Genomic DNA, 17,472 nt, shown 5'->3' with positions numbered 1-17,472 from the left:
ATTTAATTTATGTATTGCTTACAGCTGCTTTTGCACTAATATGGCTTTTGAGTAGGTGCAATAGGGACTGTACAGCCCACAAAACCCCAAATACTTACTATCTGACTCTTGACAGGGAAAATTTGCCAACCTCTGATTTAAAACACTGCACCCCGAAGGTCTGACATAGCCTAACAACTTGAAAGTTGATGTTTTAACATTCCAGTAGAAAGTGCTTGTCCAAGGATAAAATGGCGATGATTCTCAGGTGGCTGATTTTCCTTTCCGATTTTACAACTGCTACACAGACATGTTTAGGTTTCTCCATTTAAGACAGGCCATTGACAGTATTTGCTATTAGTCAGTTTAGCCTGTAGTATATAGAGTTCAAAAGAAGCGTGCAAAGTGAGAATTCCAAGGAGGACAGCTTTCACTAAAGGATAAAGATGCTTTCTAATGCTTGAATTATCCAGATATGTGACTCTTGCTCGGGCATCCTAGCGCCCCCTGGGATGGGATTACATTTGAGACAGGACAAACACTTAGAGGATATGTTTCAGAGAAACAAGCAGTGAGGCTGAGTAAGTACTGCACTCTTTCCACCTTGCTATCCAAGCAGAGTGATTAAAAATATGGGATCTGGGGAGAGATGGGAGTCAAAAGCAGGATCCATCACTGACCATTTGGGATACCCAAGTCATTCAACTTTGGCAACATATCCACAATCTGATTCTGTACCTTTTGTTTACATATACCATAGAAAGGAAGCTCACTTCTTTTTCAGGCAGCCCATTCTATAGCTGCCCTTTATATATAAATATCAAAAGAGCTTACGTTACATTTTTGCACCCCTTAACCCTTGGCACGATATTGGGAAGTTGCAATAGATTTATGTTCTCACTTGTAATGATCAAAGGCCATTTAAGCATTACCTCCTCCTCCCTGTAGCTCCACCCACAGGGCCTGCACTGGGACTTGGAGGTATGTGAGAAGAAGAACATAAATGTTTCTTAGCTGTCGGTGTCTCTCCCTCTTTGGGAACATCTACTGTTCTTCCTGGCCTGTGCTAAGCAGAATCCAAATGTTCGGCAGAGCCTATGTGATCTCTTCTTTAGGCCTGTCAGGTCTTCCACAGTTGCCTAAGGTAAGACATGCTAGTCCATCTCTTAAGTCTCTCAGGTCCCCCACTGGCTATATACCTTGTAGCCTTTGATGCTGTGGCCTTCTAGCTCTAGCCCACCATCCTCGGTGGCTATTTGTACTCAAGGGACTCCTTTCTTTGTTCTTATTTGACCTGTGGGGCTTCTCACATCCTCACTAAATGGTGGGGGTGGAGGATGCTTTCTCTGTCGCCCTGTCACTCTCTCATTTCTTCTCACCTGCATAGGTAGACACCAGTGCAGGGTAAGCAGCCTAAGCAGACAGTCAAGATTTATGAGTGGTTCCCTTGGATCCACTCCCTTCTCTTGGCTTCAGAAAAGTATAAGAAGACTTCAGTGTACATTCTACTAGCCCAACAACTCATGACTCTGACAAATTTCCTCCTTCTTTTACCACTCGCTCAAAGTGTCTTTTTCACACTGATTGATATGGGAGGTAGGTGGGGGTCTGGGGTGAACAAGCAGAACTACATGAATACCTCTTAATAACCCCCCAAGGGAGATTTCTGCCTGTGATTGTTTGTGGCTCTACACAGATGTTTTGGTTACCTAATGATTCCTTAGAGCTCTGAGTCCCAGTCATAACTTTGGAGCAACAGCCAAATCCCACTCAACAGTTTGTTACACAGTCATTGACTGGCCTTATCATGGTTAGCTAACATGTGTTCTAAGAAGTGCAGTCCCAGGAAATGCTTCACCTGGAATTCCCTTCATGAAGAATCACTGTGAATACAAAGGGCTTTGACAAGTCTCATAGTTTAGCTTTTTTAAAATGAGCACTACTTTACAGTGTATAAAATGTTTTCCTTTATATATTTCTCTCATCCATTCACCCACTTATCCATTCAACCATCCTACGTTTATTGAGTACCTGATCTACCCAAGGTTTGCATTAAATGCATGTTTTGGAAAAGTTATCTGTAATCTCATTCATTCTTCACAACAGTCTTTGGAGACAGATGCAGCAGATAATCTACTATTTTTGTATTGCAGATGAGGGATGTGAAGGTCAGAAATGTTGATTACTTCTTCCAAGGTTACACAGCTATTAAGAGAGGGGATGGATTGGAAGAGGAGAAGAAGCTGGGACTTAATTAGCATTGTGACATCTTAGACTACTCAAGAATATTTAGGAACAAAGCACATCTACAAGGAAGGAAAGTATGGGAACAAATTCTGAATTCTAACACAAATCTATCATTCGGATTGAATGCCAGGACTACATCAGATTTTCAAATATAATTGTGAGGCACTGGTCTGCATATTGCAGTGACACAACTGAGTAAACATGGATGGAGTCTCATTTCAAAACTCTTCAATTCTTCTTTCTTTTAAATTTGATAATGTGATTTTAAATGCCAAAAGTCTCATTTTGGACACTGGTTAGACTGGCAGACAAGCCAACGAATGACAAAGAATAAAATTGTTTAATTTGGCCAAACAACAATAGACTGTCTCTAGCAGTGGAAGCCTAGCTGGTGTCGGGTTATTCTGGATTCAGTGAAAACCTTTGTCAAAGCATCTATCAGACATAGGAGAATTCCAGAAACTCTATTTGAAGTGTGAGTACTGGAACTCAACAGCAAGGGTTGGGTATGTCTGGAACTGGAAAATAAAGTTTCACACAATACTAAATATAACTTCCTGCCAGGCAGGTAGGAGCTACTCACCAAACTGTGATGGTGTCAAGATCCAAAAACCATGAATAAGGCCGATGTTTTGACAACTGAAATTGCTTTCAAGACGGGTAGACCTGCCCTATTTCAGGGGAGACAAGAATTGTAGGAATTCGTTAATTTCCTCTCACCTCCAAACTTTCCAAACTTCAAATATGGCAAGTTCATCATTTACTTTAGTATAAATTGAATTTAAACCAAGATAATGAAATTACATCTTTGGCTCACAGCAGACTTTTCCATGAAAAGAAAACTTGGAAAATCTATTTGCCAAGACAACTTAGAAAGAAGTAAATAGGAATGGTCAGAGGAAACTCAGTGTCATCAAACAACACAGACCAGACAATGCCTCTTAGAACTTCTACTTTTCCTGTTTTCTGTCAGGTAGTAAAAGGCCTGTCCTCTTCCTTGCTGTATTACCAGCTCCCAGGACAGTGCTGTGTCCTGCACATGAGTAAAGGGACTCTCAAATCATACCTGCTGGAGCCCATGAACAGGTAGTTCCTATTTCTGAAAGTAGCAAAATTGTTGGTGTGACTGAGACGTTCACATTCACAGGGTAAATATGTAGCCCTGAGGATGAAATCAAGCGTTCTTTATTTCTTCAGAAATGAAGTTCAGATCTCCCCAGAATGAAAGCAGGCAAGTTTCTCAGAGTTTGGCAAAGCTGAACCTTGGCAAAATTGTGAGGTATTCATTTTGGCTACATTTTTTAGGAGGCCTTGTGTCCCCAAGTACCTAACTTTGGTATGATATCCTTCTACAGCTCAAGGACTGGGAAATGCATTACCTCACTGTTTCCTGGAAAAATCCTGCTTCTCATTCCTTTAGAGCCTTGCTGACTCATGGTTTCAAGTTCAAGAGTGACACAGAGCTGGAGGAGATAGCCCACATTATAGGCAACAGTGTCAGGGTGACAAAATTAGGTAGAAAAATCAGGCTGAAATATAGTACATGACATGGAGGATGATGCCCCACATTCTGACTTAAAAATTTCATGATTTGATGTCAATGGAGAAGACCAGGGTGGTTTGCAGATTATGTTAAAAAAATCTAGAAGGAGGAGAGGTAAGGTAAGTATTGTACTGCAAGTTGACGCTGGGCCAAGAGTGTAATGTAACTTAGTAGACACGGGTGGGGGTGGGGAGGTGGGTGGCTCTAGAAAGAAATACTCGGGGACATTCAAAGAAATTGAATGGTCATAACATCACATCACATCACATCACAGGAACATCACAAGCAAGTCTGCTATGCCACTTCCTGTGTCATTTAATATCTCTAAGCCTCAGGGTTTCCATCTATATAATAGAAATAAGAAAACCAACAGTGCCTTATTCCCAGTGTTATAATGAGGATTAAATGACATAATGCAATTACAAGTTGTTCTGATCATTAGTGTCATTTTTTAACTGTAACAATAATAAACTCAAAGTCTGAAGAATATTGGGACATTTTGAAGAGTACTGAAAGAATGAAGATGGATACAAAAGTTTCAGTTTCATAGAAGAACTTGGTAGAATATGTAAATTATAAATACAAATGTACATAACACAAGTTGAAAATGTGCATCAAGCTGGACTTTCTGTTTTGAACCAGGGATCTCATTCTTTAATAATAATTCCATCAGAAAATTTCAATATTAAAGTTATGGTTGGCAACAGAAATTCACAGATATTTGGTCATTCAATTTAATTTTTCTGTGTTGTGTTTTGCAATAAAACATATACCTCTCTGAAATACTATAACAGGATAAAGAAAACCATCAGATTGGGCTATATTAAAATACTCTAAGTTGCATTAATAAAATCATATACTTACCTCAACAGTATAATAATTAAGTACCTAATAGCCTCTCATAAAATCAAGGAGGGAGAAAGAATATGTTTACATTCTCCTATGGTAGGAGTTGTTCTGTAATTCCTTCTAGGAAATGCTTCCCGCAAGTCAAGCTAGACTTTTTGATTGGATGGGATTTTCCCTGGACACTTCAGATGGATCTCTTTCTCACCAATTTTGTTCTCATGTGTTTGCTGCCTGCAGCTGATGTTCCAACAGCCATGATGCCTTTTTTTTTTTTTTTTTTTTTGCGGTACGCGGGCCTCTCACTGTTGTGGCCTCTCCCGTTGCGGAGCACAAGCTCTGGATGCGCAGGCTCAGTGGCCATGGCTCACGGGCCCAGCCGCTCCGCAGCATGTGGGATCTTCCCGGACCAAGGCACGAACCCGTGTCGCCTGCATCGGCAGGCGGACTCTCAACCACTGCGCCACCAGGGAAGCCCCATGCTGCCTTTAGTCTTTGGGCCTTTCTATCACCAGACCCCTCCGACCTGGAATGTTCTTCTCCTTCCCTTTTCCTTTATCTCTTACCCCCAAAGAGAAACTGTATGTATGTATTTTGTAGTTGACAATTGTTTATATATTTTATTTTATTTTGGGGGGGATTTTTTTTTTTTTTTTTTGCTGCACTGCGAGGCATATGGGATCTTAGTTCCCCGACCAGGGATCAAACCCGTGCACCCTGCAGTGGAAGCACTGAGTCTTAACCACTGGACCACTAGGGAAATCCCACTGTCTATGTATTTTAGACATAGAGGATCTGAACTAATTTTTGACCATTGGCTTTGCTGCAGAAATACTATAAAACAGAGTTTCAGGGTCTTAAACAATGAAGATACAACTTCTCACTGGTGTGTGGGAGCCTGGGGAAACTGACCATTTCCTGCATGTAAAATGGCATATTATTTCAGGGAGAGCCCCAGGAGAAAATCTTAAAAGCACCTTTCAGCCAGAAGTTTCGAAGCACTTTCAGAGCATGAATACACGTATTCTTATTCATAAAACACACACACATCTATTGATGCTGATCATTATAATCTTTTCTTAAGCATTCCTCTGTACCCACACTTGCTGATGCATTTTCTCAATGGAGTCTAGCCTTCCTTGTGGTCTCAATTTCTGGGCTGTAACTCAGTAACTCTACACTTCAGACTGTGCTTTGGCTGCCTTCAGGAACAGCAATGTCTCTGTTCAAATCCAGAGAGCATAATGAAACACTGTCTGTTAAAATATCAAACATGAGAGGTTTCCGCTAAACTAATTGGTAGGGTAAACATTTTGCCTTCGTCAAGTGGCAGGGCTCAAAGTCAGAAAAATGGAAACGGGCTGGGGTGAGCAGGCAGGTCATCTGAATGGGGCTGGACGAAAAGTTTGCTACAAACTGAAAACCTTCAGTTGGGGGCTTAAAGGAAGATACTGTTTTGGTTAGTTCCACAGTCTAGGAAGGAGAAGCAGATTAGGGCTCAAGAGACTTGAAGTCTAGACAAGATTCTTCCACTAACCAATCTTGACTCAGTTTACCATTTACTGTCAAATTATAATACTGTTGTGTATACAGACTCAAAAAAATTCTATATAAAGCTCAGTTGAGGCACTAAAATAGATATGAAAATGCAACTAAGTTTTAAAGCAGTGGTTTTCAACCAGGATAGAAGTAGAACACAATTGAGTTTACATCAGAATATTTTTACTAAAACATATGCCTCCTTCACTGCCCCTTTACCCTGGCATTAATTATAATTATCTGAAACATTATATGCCAGTGTAACCAGAAAACAACAATAGCAACAACAACAATGCAGCCACAAACTATTTATCGAGTGTACCCCTGGCACTGTACCTAGCACATTTATGTACTTTACATCACTTAATTCTCATCACAGCCTCATGAGCTGTGCGCTATCATCATTCCCCTTTCACAAATGAAAAAAGCTGAGCAAATGAAGAAGTGTGTGTAACTAACTAACTATCCCAGTTATATGGCATCACTCTGTATACTTTAAAAATTGGGGGAAAAAATAATCACATTTTTCATTTGGGAATCCCATACCAGAACAATTATTCCAAGGCTCAATGTCCATCCCCTCCCCCTCCCCGAATCTCCTCATCTTCTTCTGTCAGTTAAAAACCACTGAGAAGTTTCCTTTACCACAACCTCTTCTTAAGATTAGGTCTGATTTTGGCTAATTTCAATGTATAGATAATTTAAATTAGTGTTTTAAAAGATACAGTAGCAGTTCACTGGAGTAGGAGTTCATAGACCCAACCTTGGCAACCCTCATCTACAGACTATGTGAGCTTCAATGGTTCACTTAATCTTCCCGAGCCTTGGGGTTTCCTCTTCTGTAACATGAGAGGGCTCAGCTAGATGGTCTATAAGCTCTTTCCCCTACAATTAACATTATCTGTTGGCAGGTTTGTCTTCTTGATCCAGATGTTAGGAACTATTCTGTCCCTGTTAAAGGACAATATTGGTAGTAGGATGGGGCTGGTGCTAGCAAAGAGATTTCCAAGCACCCTCACGATCTTACGAAGTCATGGTTTTCATGCCTGCTTATGTATCAGTAGATCATAATAAAGCAATCAAATAGGAATGACAGAAAGATTCAATCAAAGAGTAAACTATAAAAGAATAATGTGAATTCTAGTACATAGTTATCTAACCTCTATTATTTTCAAATTCATCTGTAAATCTAAGATAATAGTAGTGCCCACTTCTTTGGGATTTTTCAGAATAAGATAATACACCTAAGCTATGATAACATGATAGGTAAAATAAGAATAATATGTCTGTGAAATCAGTCATACCCTCTTCCCTCCACGTGCTCTGAACCAGCTGTGTGAAAGAGACAGTGGGCCATTGCTAGTGAATCTGGAATGAAAACTGATTAAACCCCAAGCCAAAACAGGTCCCCATCCACTTCTCCCAGATTCAAATGAATCAAGACGGGCAAAGCCACTAATCATCATCTGGCCTGTTTTACCACAGGAAGAAGCTCACAACATACAACTGAGACATGAACAACATGCCTTGTTCTTGACAAGAGTTGGCTGGATATAAAAAAGATCGGAGAATAGAGGTGCTCTCCGTGTTCACGGCTCCTCTGACAATCTCTTCAATGCCAATCTGATTACACGTTCTGCATTCCATGGAGAACAGTGAGTAGGCGGGGAAGAGAAAAAACAAAAACAAGGATTTTCAAATGTTCCTTATTCCTTCTGTTCCAAGAAAACAGAAGTCCTTATTTTATGGATCTACTCAGAAACACTGTAAAGGAGTGAATGGAATCCTTCACAAACAATAGTACTTACCTCACCAGATGTGTCCTGACATTTGTATGTGAAGTACAGGGGAAGTTCTTTTAACTGACTTCTTAACTGACCTCCAGTCTCACTCCTTACTCTCTAAGCTACTCTGATTAATCTGTAATAATCTGATGCTGGTTTCTGGTAAGCCAGTTTCAGGTAATCCCTTATACTCCTTTTTTTAGCAGTTAAATTTTATATGTGCCCAGAATCAGTTGTATTGACTTTTAGAATAAACGTTCTAATGGAATGGACTGATCAATAAAGAGCTATGTAAACACATCAGATGTGATTTTGTAAAGGAAGAGGGTTTTCTTCAACAAAAATAAGTGAATATTTTGGAAGAGGTGATTAAAGCCAACTTCCCCAAAGTGGTGTGTGCAACATTATTGTAAAAGATTAGGGAAGGACTTCCCCGGTGGCGCAGTGGTTAAGAATCTGCCTGCCAATGCAAGGGACACAGGTTCGATCCCTGGTCCAGGAAGATCCCACATGCCGTGGAGCAACTAAGCCCGTGCACTACAGCTACTGAACCTGCACTCTAGAGCCCGCGAGCCACAACTACTGAAGCTCACGCGCCTGACCCATGCTCTGCAACAAGAGAAGCCACTGCAATGAGAAGCCCACACACCCCAACGAAGAGTAGCCCCCGCTCACCGCAACTAGAGAAAACCTGTGTGCAGCAACGAAGATCCAACACAGCCAAAATAATTAATTAATTAATTTTTTAAAAACGATTAGGGAAAACTTAAAAATCTAGAGGAGTTTGCCTTCAGATTGCTGTCCATGTTCCTTACGTTTTTCTCTCCATTCAACTGCAGCACAAATAGAAATCTAATAAATGTATTAACAGATTATGGATGTAGCTTATGAAAGAAAGATGACAGAGAAGTCTTATTTTATGGACTCATACCTGAAGGCAAGGCCTTAGCCCTTCGTTGAAAGACTGGTGAAAGATATGTTGACTTATATGTTTGAAGTTAATTATTAAGATCTATTTGTATTTTTATGAATCATTTAAGAAGCCTTTCACTAAGTGATGCAAATCAATTGTAAAGTGAAATTATAAATATCGTAGTTCCAGGGAAGTGACATGCTTGAATCATATTCAAAGACTTTACAAAAATCTGGCTTAGATATGTTAATGACTGAAAAAGAAACAATTAACCAAGGTCATGATATCACAGAAGATTTAAAAGTGGTTGATTTTAATCTCCAGGAATTCAGAGAAACCCTTTGGAAAATTCATGACCCCAGGAATGTTTCTGCAAAAATGAATCTCATTTGATTATGCTGGAAAAGTTCTGATTTTTTTCAGATAAAATGGCTTCTACTTTAGTTTTAGCTGGATGCTTGGTGTATATTAAGCCCTTAACAGTGATACGTATTTATATATGAACATATTACTATTAGGAGTAGTACTTGTTGCATTTACCTTTGCCCTCTACCTAAATGTAGTTATTAAGGAGCCAGTTTACCATTGTAGCTTCTTTCTTTACATGCATTGCTCCTATAAAACAACCACTGGTTATTACTGACTGCCCAGAATAAAAATGTTCCCTTATAAATCTATTTTTTCAGGTGAATGATCATCCAACTGCTTACCTAATCTTTCCCCAAGTGCTCATGTGTCCAGCAATGAACAATATTAAGAGTTGACCTGATGGCCCATCACTTAAGCTAAGCTGCCCCATATATCCAACTAAATGCCATAAATATTTGATGGGACTCATTCATTCAGTTATTTGCTAGGCTCTCACAATTCAAAAAGAAAGTGGGAGGAAAGGAAGAAAGGAAGAAAGGAAGGAAGGAAGGAAGGGAGAGAGGGAAAAGGAAAGGAAAAGAAAGGGAAAGCAAAGAAAATTCCTATCTTTCAGGAGCTTATAATTGAGCTAAGTACACCAGCATAGAAATGAACATCTTTAATTTAGGGTTTTACGGAAGAGGCAGTATGAAGTGTCAACCGAGAAAGTTGCCCACGATTCTGATCCTGTCTAGAAGTTTGGGAAGAAGGGTAGTTCGGAGATGGGCCAAGATTCTTTCAAGAAGAGATTTTGGTTGTTTGTACTGGGCCTTTAAGTATAAGTAGAATTTTGACAGATTAAAGTCAATGAGGAAGAACATTACGTATCAAACAGATCTGGGAAAGAATAGGGAATACAAGAAGAATGGTTGTTGGTTTGATGTAACTGAGAAGAAAGCTGTGTGTGCCTGAACTGAGAGGACAGAGGGTAGAAGATGGATCTAAAAATGTATAGTATAAAATTTAGTATAGTATAAATATAGGTTACCCTAAATGGCTCAGTAAATTTCTCACTGAAGAATTTGGTTTATTACCACAAGCTAGTGGTTCTCAGAATGTGTCTCTAAACAAGCAGGATCATCAGCACTTGGGCACTTATAAATGCCAGTTACTAGACCCTATGCCAAACCTACTGAATCAAAAATTATGAGCGTGAGTTCCAGCAATCCATGTTTTAAAGTGTTATCCGGGTGATTCTGATGCAAATTTGAGAACTACAGGTATAGCAAAAGGATTATTTATAAAATATTAAATAAGGAAACAGCAGGATCAGATTTGCATTTTCAAATGATCACCCTTTCTCCTGGTAAAGAATGAATTGAAAAGAGCAACTCTGGAGATCCCTTAAGGCGGGATCCCCAACCCCAGGCCGCGGACCGACAGTGGTCCGTGTTCTGCTAGGAGCGGGGGCCGCACAGCAGGAGGTGAGATGCGGGCAAGCGAGCGAAGCTTCATCTGCCGCTCCCCACCGCTCGCCACCGCTCCCCACTGCTCGCATTACCGCCTGAACCACCACCACCCCCACACCCTCCGTGGAAAAATTGTCTTCCACGAAACCGGTCCCTGGTGCCAAAAAGGATGGGGACCACTGCCTTAAGGGGCTTTTGCTGTAGTAAAAGGGAGAAACAATAGAGTGGAGGAGGGGGATAGGAGGGAAAGAAAGGATTGATGGTGTGTAGTATTCAAATCTATCAAACTACATCATTAAATGGGAGTGGAAAACTGAGGTGCTACAGAAGATGGAAGAGTTCAAGTTGAATTCTTTCCCCTAGTCTGAGGGATTCAGTAGGTGGTGGCACCCTTTCGGGAGCTGCAGGTGGAAGAAGGGAAGCTCCTTCACTTAGGCAATTATGCAGCTTTTCATCAGGCTCACGAGGAGATGTACCATGAATAGAAATCTACTTCACTATACTCATTCATTCATTCACTCATTCATATAGGCAGCATTAATTATCCATCATGTGTCAGGCGCTTTGATGGTCACAGAGATAGAGAGTTGAATCAGATGTCCCTCTCCTCAAGGAGCTTTTGAGCAACCTCAAAAGACATATATGAGAGAGAAACAGATACATAGTACAGAGGGGACCAATCCACTTTGGGACAACTCCCATTTGGACTGTGTGATTATGCTCCCATTCTTGCCCCTTGCTGTTTACCCAGCCCCTCCTCTAAGTTAACATCTCCTCTCAGGTTCTTAGAAGAGAGACCATGCCTACTGGGAGTTAGATGAGTGGGCATCAGACACTCAGAGAACTCTCAGCTTTCGTAAGGCCAACAGTGACATCTTACATAAGTGAGCTTTGCATGAGTCCACATATCATAAGTTTGCTTTGTACTTTCACCATAATAAGTTCTTCTTCACCCCTTAAGGATGTGAAATGGTAGAAAAGAGGACCGGAACTTGCTCAAGCTCATAGATTAAATCTTGGGCAAAATGGCAAACTCTCATACGTGCTTGGAATTTATTTATAAGCGAACAAATGGAAAGATCCAGCATAGGACCACAAAATCAGCCCAGGCTTCTTCTGGTTTACAAATCTTAGAGAGAACTTTAGTAAAATATTCTAAGCACTTTAGAATATTATTCATTCATAAATCATAGCAATATTTTCTTAGATCAGTCTTCCAAGGCAAAAGAAATAAAAGCAAAAATAAACAAACGGGACCTAATCAGACTTAAAAGATTTTGCATAGCAAAGGGACCATCAACAAAACAAAAAGACAACCTCCTGAATAGGAGAAAATATTTGTAAATGATGTGACTGACAAGAGATTAATTTCTAAAATATACAAATAGCTTATACAGCTCAATATCAAGCAAACAAACAAACAATCCAATGAAAAAAATGGGCAGAAGACCTAAATAGACATTCCTCCGAAGAAGACATACAGATGGTCAACAGGCATATGAAAAGATGCTCGACATCACTAATTATTAGAGAAATATAAACCCAAACTGCAGTCAGAATGGCCATCATCAAAAAGTCTACAAATAGGTGCTTCCCTGGTGGCGCAGTGGTTGAGAGTCCACCTGTCGATGCAGGGGACATGGGTTCGTGCCCCGGTCCGGGAAGATCCCACGTGCCGCGGAGCGGCTGGGCCCTTGAGCCATGGCCGCTGAGCCTGCGCGTCCGGAGCCTGTGCTCCACAACGGGAGAGGCCACAACAGTGAGAGGCCCGTGTACCGCAAAAAAAAAAAAAGTCTACAAATAACAAATGCTGGAGAGGGTGTGGAGAAAAGGGAACACTCCTACATTTACATTTATTTAGAATGTAAATTGGTGCAGCCACTATAGAAAATAGTATGGAGGTTCTTTACAAAACTAAAAATAGAGCTACAATATGAATGTATATATACCATTCCTGAGTATATATCTGGAAAAACTGAAAACTCTAATTCAAAAGGTACATGCATCCCAATGTTAATAGTAGCACTACTTATGATAGTAAAGACATGGAAACAACCCAAGTGCCCATCAACAGACGACTGGCTTAAGAAGATGTGGTATATATACACAATGAAAAATTATTCAGCCATAAGAAGAATGAAATATTGCCATTTGCAGCAATTATTATACTTAGTGAAGTAAGTCAGACAGAGAAATACAAATATTATATGATATCACCTGTATCTGGAATCTAACAAATAATACAAGTGAATATTTATACAAAAGAAAAACAGTCTCACAGACATATAAAACAAACTTATGGTTACCAAAGGGGAGAGGGAGGAGGTGAGGGACAAATTAGGAGTATGGGATTAACAGAAACAAACTACTACACATAAATAAGATAAGCAACAAGGATTTGCTATGTAGCATAGAAATTAAATGCAATATCTTATAATTAATGGAAAATAATCTGAAAAGAATATATATATATATATACACACACATATATATGTATATAACTGAATCATTTTGCTGTACACCTGAAACTAACATAATATTATAAATCAACTATACTTCAATAAAAAAGATGTTCGTACTTATTAGCATGAAAAGATCATGGTAAGTTGTAAAGTGTGAAAAAATCAGATTACAAAGCAGACTGTGTAGATATATACACATATATATGAGGGGATTAACAATGGTTACTCTTAAATGATAAATTACTGATGATTTTGTTTCCTTCTTTATTCCTTCCTGTATTGACAGATTTTTTCACACTGAGTAAGCAATATCTCTATAATCAAAAGAAGCAGTCGTTACTGTTTTGAAAATAAAATGCCTTAATAACTTCTAGACATATGTTTAAAAAAAGAAGAATGGAATAAAAATAGTAAAAGGTCCATTATCAAAAGTAGAAAAAAATGAGAGTCATTTCTCTTTATATAACATTATCATATAATCTCATACAACTCCCACTTTAATAGTATTAACTATGTAATAGTGATGATATAGAGAAAAATGCCTACCTCATTGAAAAATTAGGCAGTATCTATAGCATCCTATTTCAAATTAGCTAATTCTGCTTCTGTGGAAGCCATTTTACAATTCTGTACATTATAAATAACTGATAGCAATTTAAAGTGATTCTTGTCCACAGACATGTGAATTTGTCAATTATGTCCAACAAAAGTCAATCTCCCTGGCCCACTGTAGAAGAGACTGATTTTTTCAGCCATTTGCACATTCCTTTTAACATTCCTGATCTATAAATGTGTCTGTTCTTTGGACTCTCTTTTGAACTGGTTTTTAATGCCTTATTAATGAGTTAAATGAAATTAATGAGTTAAATGAAATCTTTAACACATTTATTTTTATATCTGTATGAGGGTCACGATTTTACCATTTTTTGAAAATTATCTTTTAACAATTACTGTAATGTTAGTTAATATTTACTAAGAATTTTCCATGTGTCTAGTCCTATTTTAATTTAGTTATGTGCCTTATTTCATTTTGTCATCACCATCCTTGTGAGCAGCCAATGTCAACTCCACTTTCCACATGAGCACCCAGCATCCCCTAGAAGTTAAGGGATTTGTCCAGAGGAAATAGGAGTACATGGTGGAGCAGAATTCAAATTATAGCTGAGTCCAGATATGTGCTGAAGCATACAGTATCATTCCAATTTTTCCAGATGAGGAAACTGAACCTCAGCAAGATTAAAATGCCTCTTATTCTTCCACTTATTCAACAAATATTTTTGAACACCTACTATGAGTCAGACACTGAGCTAGTTTTGGGAACATAGAAATCAAAAAAGGTAAGCAGACAAAACTTTTGATTTTTATGCAGTCTAGAACCTTGTGATAATTGACTCAAGTCCAGTGCTGGTGTAGCTAGACAACCTATTTCCTTTAAAAGGTTATTTTCTTCCAGCTTCTTTTGTACCCACTTCCAGGCAGCTGGGAACATTCAATGGACTGGAACTTCTAGTAAGAGCGCGCTGATGTCATCTTGTATCCTCTTGTCACTTGGAGAAAAATGTATTCAAATAAATCCAGAAAAGGAGATGACTAATGAATTCTTTGTAAGTCTCCAAGATAAGCTTCCAATCAGACTTCCCATTGACAATGCCATGCCCTTTGTCTGAAATGCACTTTTCTTCCCTACCTAGTGGATCCCTACCTAGTGAATCCCTGCTCAACCTTGACCTTCAAAACCTTGTTCAGTCTTCAGATCCTTTCTGAAGTCTTCTCAGACTTTATCTCCTCCCCACAAGTTTATGAATTCGCATCTCTTTTCACTCCAGCATCCCCTGCCTCTTGGTTGTTTCTAAATGTTGTGGGTATCATGTGTCATCACTTTTCTTCATGTCTATTTCCTTCATAAAAGCATAAACTCCCCAAAGAGAAACACCATGGCTTATTCATCTTTGTTTCCCCAGCACCTGGTATGTTAAAGGCTAGCAGTGGGGTGAATCAGTGATGTGCTGGTAAACAATTTTTTCCTTACAATTTATGTAGAACAACTTTCATTTCTTCCAATGTACAGAGTTCTCTCTTGTCTCCAAATCTTTGCATTTACTGATCCCTCTGTCCAAACTCCATCTCCATTTTATCTCCCACACTTCTGTTCTTCCCAAAGCACTTTCTAACCCCTAATTGAATGCCTCTTCTGTGCGCTCTATCACCTCAAATTTCCCCCATTAAATCACTTTTCACGCTGGGTATATTTGCCTATTTATACAGCTGAATATTAAAATCCTTGAGGGCAGGAACTATCTCTGTTTACTTTATTGCTATATCTTCAGATCCTAAACTAATATAAGTACATATAATTATATGCTTATTTACTTATATGTAAATATGTGTCAAATGAGGGAAAAGGCTAATTTGTTCATGTTTGCTGCTGTCCACAAGGAATTATTCTTAGGGTACAGCATGATGAAATAGAAAGACCAACTTTGGAGCTATAAACATAGATTCTATTCCTGGTTCAGTCATTTATTAGCTGTGTGACTTTGAAGAAATCACATCCATGTGTTTTACCTTAATTCTCTTATAAGTAAAATGAGAATAAAATCTCTACTTTGTGTTGTGAGGACTAAATGAGATAATCTGTGTTGAGGGTCTGATGCTAAGTAACCTCTCAATACATATCCATTTCCTGCCCCTTCTATTTGTGGCCAGTGCTAAATTATAAAGGCAGCATTTGGGCACAAAACAGGATATCCTACATGAGTAGGAATGGCTTCCCAGAGTAATAGATGGTGTTGCCAACAATAGTGAAGAGAATGAGAGGAAGCCAGCACATAAACGAACCTTCTCAAGGTTTCACCCTCAAGGGTTCAATGTGAGGTTCAAAGGATAACTCTGAACATTAAACAGCATTGTGAAAAACCCAACAATGTTCCCAGCTGTGGCAATTAACCAAAACACATTCCTCAAGTCAAGGGGGCCCAGTAGAAAGGCAAGAGACCTGGAGTCAGCACTCAGTGAAAAGTTAATACTGATGTATGGTATGCAAAGCGTGTGCCAGCGACAACATCAGAGGCACCTTCTTCCCGCCCTGGAATAGGGACTGTAAAGGGGTAGGGGAAGCTTCCTGCCTTGTGCTGTGACTGGGTGTTCTCTCTCCCCAGGGATGTTTTAAGGCTTCCAAGTTTCTATGAGGTCTTTCCTGCTATAGCACCCATGAAAAACGTCCACATGTTGTTACTACAGGTTAAGTGGCAAGTGAAACTCCTCCAGGCAAATATTATAATCAGGACCAAAATGAAGGAGGCAATAAAGGCAATGCTTTCTGGGCTGCTAAAAGCCCACCTTATATTTCCAGGCAGTAATCTGATCTTTCAGTTCTCTTGTTTTAAGAGAAGACCCACTTTTATGCCATCGGCAGCTGTTCAACTAAGGGAAGCAATGAATTCATGCTGAACAAGTCCTACCCTCATTTTCTGGTGACAAAAGTCTGGAAACTTAAACATTTTGCTTACAGGAAATAAGTTCGTTCCTGGAGGTGTGTGATCCCACTCCCCAAATTTTATCCTTGCTGTGGCTATTATCACAACTTTCGAATGTTGTGCTACAATGCTGCAAAAAACACAGCAAAGTAGGAAATTCAGCCAACAAGGAAGTGGTGAAAGAGAAGTAGCATGGTACTGTTTTAGAAAGAGTGCTCGTCTGCGAATGTAGAGACTTGGATGCTTTTTGTACCTGACTGTTCTATGAACTTGGTAGTGAGCTTGGCAAAGAAAATGACACATATTCAGGGTCTACTTCACTCTTGGTCCTATGCTACATCCCTAAATATATACCCTTTATTTTAATCTCTTGCCAGCACTCATTATAATACCCATTGCAGACATGACGAAACTGAGGCTCAAATTGGTTGATTAATGTGTCCAACGTCAAAACTGGCGGCTTAAATTTTGAACCCAATTCCATGTTCTTTCTACTATATCATGCTGCCTTACAAATATCCTGCAATGTTTACCTTATTTTACATCATCTTTTAAACACTAATGGCCACCGTACAATCAACCTCAAATAAAACCATTCCAATCGGATGGGCATGGATGGGATAATGGTAAGGCAGACATCGCACACTTTTACCCGCTGGATGACTTCACATGTATTTTCTCATTTGACTTTGGAAAAATCATTTGCCTGGCCTGGACTTTGTTTTATACTTTTGTGAAATATGAAATTTAAACTAATTCCTTATATTCCTTTCAACTCTCACATTCTAAAATGAAAAGTAACCAGCCCAGGGACATATTTCATATGTGCATACACACCTAGGTTTAGTGTTTACATCCTTTACTTT

At 39.2% G+C, this 17,472-nt stretch overlaps 1 protein-coding gene across 2 annotated transcripts in view; it reads right to left on the bottom strand.

The window, feature by feature from the left end:
- LOC109549456 (uncharacterized) overlaps positions 1-17,472 on the bottom strand; it is a 663,670-nt gene that overhangs the window by 282,164 nt on the left and 364,034 nt on the right. For both annotated transcript variants that reach the window (XM_073794754.1, XM_073794753.1), the window contains one exon: positions 2,810-2,897. In XM_073794754.1, the coding sequence (XP_073650855.1) occupies positions 2,810-2,897 (88 nt within the window). The remainder of the gene's footprint in view (positions 1-2,809; positions 2,898-17,472) is intronic.

The sequence above is a fragment of the Tursiops truncatus genome, chromosome 17 (assembly GCF_011762595.2).
Source record: "Tursiops truncatus isolate mTurTru1 chromosome 17, mTurTru1.mat.Y, whole genome shotgun sequence".
Classification (NCBI taxonomy): Eukaryota; Metazoa; Chordata; class Mammalia; order Artiodactyla; family Delphinidae; genus Tursiops; species Tursiops truncatus.
This window is presented reverse-complemented; position numbering and strand designations above follow the sequence as displayed.